Source organism: Enoplosus armatus, chromosome 2, assembly GCF_043641665.1.
Source record: "Enoplosus armatus isolate fEnoArm2 chromosome 2, fEnoArm2.hap1, whole genome shotgun sequence".
NCBI lineage: Eukaryota > Metazoa > Chordata > Actinopteri > Centrarchiformes > Enoplosidae > Enoplosus > Enoplosus armatus.
In genome coordinates, this window is record NC_092181.1 from 4,125,551 (window position 1) to 4,132,926 (window position 7,376).

The 7,376-nt window shown below is 41.1% G+C and overlaps 1 protein-coding gene across 1 annotated transcript; it reads right to left on the reverse strand.

Moving 5' to 3' along the window:
- Positions 1-1,025: 1,025 nt before the first annotated feature.
- get3 (guided entry of tail-anchored proteins factor 3, ATPase) lies at positions 1,026-6,323 on the reverse strand. Its single transcript, XM_070918833.1, has 7 exons — positions 6,166-6,323; positions 5,039-5,186; positions 4,082-4,230; positions 3,780-3,930; positions 3,416-3,523; positions 2,714-2,911; positions 1,026-2,606 (listed from the first exon to the last, which is right to left on the reverse strand). The coding sequence occupies exons 1-7, from the start codon at positions 6,306-6,308 to the stop codon at positions 2,478-2,480; spliced, it is 1,026 nt and encodes a 341-aa protein (XP_070774934.1). The 5' UTR covers positions 6,309-6,323; the 3' UTR covers positions 1,026-2,477.
- Positions 6,324-7,376: the final 1,053 nt, after the last annotated feature.

Consider the following 7,376-nt stretch of genomic DNA (forward strand, 5'->3'; position numbering starts at 1 on the left):
GTGTCATTTGGTCTCATTCATCCTTTTCACACTTCAGCCTTTTCTTGGAACAAGAAACCCCCAGTGGGGTGTAATAATCCCACTTGTTCCCAATGCAATTTCCCTCCAGGACATCTCTTTTAGAGAGGAAACATTTTTTTATGATTAAACAACTGAACGAGTAGATATTGGGTGGATATTTCCAGCTGTGACACTCGCTGTGTATGTGGTGCTCATGCAGAGGTGGAGTGTAACCAACTACATTTACTTCAGTGTTTTCATATTTTGGTACTTAACACTTTTACTCCACTACATTTGAGGTAAATATTGTTCTTTTTATTGCACTACATTTACTTAACAGCTTTAGTTATTAGTTACTTTACAGTAGGCCTACAATACAATACATTGTTATTGATTAACACAGTGGTTCCCAACCCCTCTAAACCCCTCAAATGCTCTGATTGAAATAAATGTCTGAGGCTCCCAAGAGGTAAAACTCTCTAGCACAAAAAAATACAAATTTGTGTGGCAATTTGCAGGGAGAACCACTGGATGAAACTACCAATTACTTATATATATATATATATATATATATATATGTCAAGTATTTACAGCTACAACAGTAAAATGCTGATTATCACAATCTAATGATAAAATATATCGGTCACAGGGCAGCACAAGTACTTCTACATTTGATTATTTGAGTACATTTAGCTGATAGTACTTTTACTTTAGTAGAGTTTTGAATGCAGGACTTTTACATTGTTGTATTGGTACTTTTAACTGAGTAAAAACTCTTAATACTTCTACCACTGCACTCATGAGGCTTGCAACAATCTTAAGGAAGATATATTGTGTCACATCTATTCCCCTTGTACTTTTCCTTTAATAAAAGTCAGTTTCTCCTTCTTTGTTGCTCCTCAACTGTGGTGTTGAAGGTTAACTGAGGCTTCATGCTCTTTCAGAGGCCACCTGCAGTCTGGTCGGTCTACGTCTGTGCAACTTCAGTTAATCAAAAGAATGACCACAAAAGGCTCTCATTTGAGGCAAGTTTGTTTTTTAATTAACACTCGCAACATAATTTAAAGAAAATCTATAGAAAACAGATTTTTTTTATCGACTCAAAAGCATTCAGTGACAGCGAGGGGATAATTATGCTTTTTCTTGAGGATGCATTCACCTCTCATCTATGTCTTTCTATTGGAAAACAATGAAGCATCAGACGAGCCAATCAGAGTCCAGTATTCAATCACCGGGGCAAAGATGCTTTGATTCTACTTTAACAACTCACCATTCATTTGTTCAACATTCAATATATTTTAATGGACAATGCACTAAATAAGGCTACTAATGTATTTCAACTGTGTTCCCATATATTTCTCAGTAAACAGGATGGACACAAAATGACAGAGAAGAGTCTTTGATGAGTTTCATGAGCGCTGTATGGGAACCTGGTGTCGGGAGTTCAGCTGCATCAGTAAAACACTCTTTTAGCTTCCAGCCAGTCAAACATCAAGCGCCTGCATCACACACTTTGACTTTGAATGTCATAAAACTGGTGCTATCTCCGAACACATACCACCAGAAGCAACCACAGTGGCCTAAAATATTCAACAGAGGCCATTAAGACTGTCCAGTTCAAACAATAACAGCCATATACGGATATAAAGCTCCCAATATGACTCGATTCAAAATCTCAGTGACATTAGGTAACTGCATTTACACCAGGATCACATGGCGAGGTGAGGTCTAATGATTTGACAAATGGTAAAAGACACCCTACAGACTGCTCTGGTTTTCCTCTTTGCAATGGCAAGGGGGGGGGGGGGGCTTGGTCGAGAACAAAAATGACTAAAGACCACAGACCATATTGGGTTTTTAATTTTTTTTTTAAAAGGTAACTGTCTTTTTTCATTGTCTGTAGAATGTTTGATTCAAATCCCCAATCAGTCAAAAGTCAAAAGTCAAACCGGAGAACAGACACCGTACCACACACAATAAACAAGGCATAAACATCAACCATTTGAAAGCTGTTTTATCCTGAATACACAGCACCGGCACCGTCACTCAACACTTTGCTTTCACAACTGAGGCTGGACACTGCGCAGGATGGAGAAGGAGGGGAAGTTTGTTTTGTAGAGAAAATGTTAAATGCTTCGAGTAGGAATAGTACAACTGCCACACAGAGGATATGAAGGAATGGGGGGGTGAACTGAGAGTAAGACCGCACAAATCCGTACCGTCTTAGCTCTCTAACAATATAGCAGGTTATGTATGTGTGTGTGTGTGTTTGTGATTTCATCAGCTCCCCTTCAATAAGGGCGTGTCTTGCTGTAGCAGTGCTCTGCTTTGGATGACGGGCTGAGGACTCAGTGGATCAACTTGAGGCTGTTACTGCGGGGTTTGAGGCTGGTTGGGGGGGAGCTCAGAGGAGGTGAGTTCAGACTGTAAAGGTGTGGTCTGTTGGAGGGAGAGGGGAGGTCCTGAAGGGAGGAACATCACTTATTTGGGGGTTTGTATGGTTCCAGAAGTTGCTTTGAGAATGTGTTGACCTTGTCAGCACCTCTGACTTCATGGGGCAGCAGCGGTAACTTGACTATGTGGAAATCTTCATAAAGGTCCTCCATCTGTAGGGAGAGGACAGACCTTAACAAGGACAACGACATGTGACATTGGATGCAAACAATGCAAATGTATTGTTCTCAGCCCAAAAAAACAAACTACTGACTCGTACCTGGTCTAAATACTTGGACTGGATTTTATGGCGGGCTTCACACATTTTACACGGCCTCTCTGAGTCAGGGAAAACAAGTTGGTTGACGATGATGTTGTGCGTGTCGATGCAGCACTTGGCCAGCTCCTGGATCAGCCGCTCCGTCTCATACAGGGAGAGGAACTCAGCGATACACACACAGATGAAGGTGGTCTGTTCCTGATGGATGTGAAGGAGAAGAGTTACAACAACAGAAAGCTTTTAATACGCATAGTTCAAATGTTGTTCTAAATGCTAAAATTATCTTACATACAGTACAATGGAGCTGCAATCAGAGGACGAGATGCAATAGAAATAGGACGTCTGCATAATGCCTAAAGCAGTCTACTAACAGACCAGCTATTATTGGAGAAAAGGTGTTTAACGTTACTTTTGTTGCAGCACTGCCACGCTGTATAGATGCATACAGCATAGTGATACAGAGCTATAGCAAGGAGAAGGTTTGCAGTGTAAATGGCTTTGCTGAAGTCCACCAACAATCACAAATGACACCCAAACCAATCACAACTCTTGGGGGTCTCATGGTAAGCTTTGTTTGGTTTTTGTGAAGAAGCATGTAAGTGATGGTGTGACCAACTAAAGAGCAACAATGGCACGGTAACACATATCATCATGTAGTAACAGTAATGTGCTTGTGTTGTAACTGAAACCAGAGTGACTTACAGGATCTTTGAACTGCTCACTGACTGAGCGGATGACCGGCAGGGTCTCCTCGAGCTTAGAGGCCAGCTGGTCTGCGTTCATGTCACCCAGACCGAGCATGTTACACATCTACAAGATGAAGAGAGACACGGCGAGAAGATAAGGGATTTAATCATAGCTCATGTTTTATGTATAAAATGTCAAAGTAAATAAAAAACCACTTGGAATCCAAAATATGGTAATATGATAATAAATATGATATTTACATCGTCTTTACTTCAAGTTTAACAATAGCTTTGTGAGCTTTTACAGACACCTAAACTAACATAAAAAGTGGTAAATGACTACAATCAATGAGTGACAGGATCTGCTCGGCCCTCCTCACCTGGGAGATGAAAGGGCTGATCTGGTTCTTTATCTGCATGAGGCGGCCCAGCCCACGCTCAACAATGGTGGGAAAGTTGAGCAGCCGCAGTGTGTGACCGGTGGGTGCAGTGTCAAAGACCACCACAGAGAAGTTCATTCCTTTCACTAACCTGAGGTAGATGTAGACAGTAGTGAGTCAGTATAACACTGACTACCATGTCTCAGCTCAGTCAAACTACTGTGAAAAGGTACATGCAATTCTGGGCCAGCAATACTTTAAATAAAATGTGATCAGGCTTTCCAGTCCCCACATCGTCTTACCTCATGACCTCCGCATAGCTCATGGCTTCATCGATGCCGGGGAAGGCGCTCATGGCCTCCTGCATCATCTTCTTACCCATGCTGAGCATGTTGTCCTCCTCGAAGAACTCATCAGGCAGCTCTGCCACACCCAGGCTTGGGTCAATCTCCTGCACTCATACACACACACAAATAATCAGCACATTATAAACTGAGGCCTGGGTAACTTCAAGTGACTTTAGGGCCTCCACTGTTACACAATGATGGTCTGTGCTCAAGACCCAGATGTGGAACCAACAATCCACATGACACTGAAGAGACAGTGACCTCATGCACGGAATTCAAGTTTTTCCAAAAACAACATGAACAAACCTCTATGTTAACAAATGTAGCTATGTTTCTATCCATTCATAAAACTAACTGACTTTTGAAATGCTGCAAAAACTTGCTGCAACATTTAAAATGTGAATTAGATGCAACATTTTGACATGTCACAGTAGGAAAGGCAGAGGTGTAAATAACAAAATGGATGATTTTCTGAATTTAATTTAGCTGCTTCAGTTTGAGGGTCCTGATGTTGTTCATCATTTAATTCTGCTGTTTCCACTTTAATATATTTGCTGTTTAAATTCCTGGCATCCTATTTGATTAAATAGGAACGTAATATGTTCAAAGTTTTTTCTCATTTAAATAACATATAAGTATATGAACATCCGACAGGTGAGTGGCCATAAATGTGCATATTGGCTCACTGGCATGGCTTAAATGGAACAGAGACACTAACTAATCTTAATAGTTACACCTGTGCTTCTTCCACTATGACGAGTCAAAATGTCTTCTGGGGGAAAAAAAAAAAGATTTTTCTCTGCAAAACTGGCTGTGTATGAAAATATCCTGCTTCTATAAAAACAGGCTGTGACATTCACATTTATATGTCAGTCTCTGTCTGTAGTGTCTTCCTACTGCAGTGCGACTTACCATGGCAAAGAGGTTGTCATAGCCTTTGACTTTAGTAGGCACCTTTGAGAACTTCTGGTCAAAAGCATCAGAGATGTTATGAGCGGGATCAGTGGAGATGATGAGGACACTCTCCCTGACAGCAGCAAGCTGGACAGCCAAACTACAGCTAGAAAGATGACACAGGAGAGGTTTGTACAGCAGGAGGTGGGCAAGCAGGACAGAGAAGACCACCTGTTTGTATAGTACGGACAACAAAATTTCACTGAAGATATTATGGTTCTTAAATGATCTGTTTTCCTGATCTTCAAAGCTGCATTAAGTAAGCTGCACTGAGCAAGCTTAGTGATACATTTTCTGGGCTTACATGATTCTAGGTGCATGCAATGAGTGGCTTTAACTGCGTGGCCGTCAGATCCACCGGGCTTTGGTTGATTCTTTAACCTCGATGTGTCTGAAAGCACTAATTGTCATAGCACAAAAATAACGGCACACTAACGTTATCAACCAGGTAAAAATGTAACACATGACTTTGTGCCTAGGACTAGCTATTTTAATGTTACTTTACATTTAGATTTCTTTTTTGATATTGTTAGCATCACTCAGTGGCTGCAACGATAGTAAAAGGAGACTATTATGCAGACCCAACAGCTAACGCTAACTAGCCAGCTAATGTATTCTTTAACACCGGGTAAAGTTTGTTGTCCATTAGCTTAGTTACAAGCTAAGTTGCCCAAACACAGGGTACACGGTTCTCCCCTTGAATGAGAAAAGAAATATGAGAACAGGCTGTCGGTGTGATCCTGCACCGTGATTGTCAAACCACTTCAGAAAGCCCTGAATACATGTGTCAGCTGGCTAACGTTAGCTAGTGACAGTGCGTGACAGCATTCGGCATATTGACAAGTAGCTTAGCCTAACTGACTAAATGTTGCGGTAAACATAATTTAACGCTAGCGCGTCTTAATCTGTTAAGATAAGGCTCATTATAGTCTTTGTTATGGACACATGCACATATTATTCGTTGACGGAGAATGATCCACGTCAATTTATGGTAGCGGCTAATCTAAGATAGCTAAAATTATGTTAGCTAGCGACGTCGGCTGAGTCCATATCTGGAGGTTAAAGAGCATTTCCCTTCAACTCACCTACATGTCGTTTTACCAACGCCACCCTTTCCACCCACAAATATCCATTTCAAAGATTTCTGCTCGATGATATTCTTTAGTGTTGGTTCTAACGGCTCCACATCAGGCGCATCTTCAAATTCGTCTTCCAATGAAGCTGCCATCTTGTCTGTGTACAATGTAACGTACAGCTCAGGTGGGATGTACCGACACTGCTGCCTTCACTGCTCCTCGGACAAAGTCTAACTACGTTTCTGTGCAAATGGTGAGATTAAAATACTGACAAAAACAAAGTAACTAGAGTAATTGTATGGTAAATGTGCGAGTATATGTTTGATATCACAGCGATGTCAGACTTCCCCCATAGAGGTACTAAGACATTACCAACAGGGGTGGGGCCAGAATGGACAGCGAAGTAAAACATTTAAAAGCTGGATGGCAGTAATGAGGCTTTACGGAGCCTCCCTCTGGTCACGGTGAGACTATTCAAAGACTACTTTTGCGTCACTTCGCAGTAAATATCACATTCCCTCTTAATATTTTTCTTTACCGTTTCGCCTTCCTTCTGAGCCACAGAGAAAGGCTGAGCTGTGTAATGATATATTATTATGTATTGTGCAGTAGATGGACTCACCTTCAGCTGAAGCTCAGGTGCGAGTCTGTACAGTTGCTCTCACTGACTTCTGCAGAGGCTGATTGAGGCAGGCTGGACAGTAGCTGTGCTCATGACTTCAGCCAGAGGATGACAGAGCTTTGGCTGTTGCTGTGATTGTGACTGTAGCCATGGCTGCTTTGGCTGTTATGATTATGGCTGTGACACATTAGTTTATTTGGTTATAACTAACACTGTATTGGTAACACATCTGTCATATCTGATAGAGTTCAAATTATGTTTGGTTTAAATAAGCTTTCTTGGCTAATGGTAATGTCAGTAAAGTGTAGTTACAGTACAGCTGCCACATATTTTGGAAACGTTTAAATACAGAAACACATTCAAGTGATATCTTCATTTATTCCAAACACAACTCACAAATGAAATGAAAAACACAGGACATCTATTTTGAACAGTTTTAATAGGAATCATCGTGTACAGCAATAATGATTAAATAGACTCCATCTTAACTTCAGCCTGTGGCTTTATTCATATTATATGAGAAAGACAGCAGATACAGTTTTATGACTATGAAAAATTGGGACTATTCACACCAGCTTCCCGTGTATTAAACCCAGGG

Bases quoted from the DNA above. Each gene is read 5' to 3' on its own strand.
- get3 (XM_070918833.1), bottom strand. From the start codon at position 6,308: ATGGCAGCTTCATTGGAAGACGAATTTGAAGATGCGCCTGATGTGGAG. The intron at 4,231-5,038 runs GTAAGTCGCACT...GTATGAGTGCAG, and splicing joins ATGACAACCTCTTTGCCATG to GAGATTGACCCAAGCCTGGG. The intron at 2,607-2,713 runs GTACGAGTCAGT...CTCTCCCTACAG, and splicing joins AGTCCAAGTATTTAGACCAG to ATGGAGGACCTTTATGAAGA.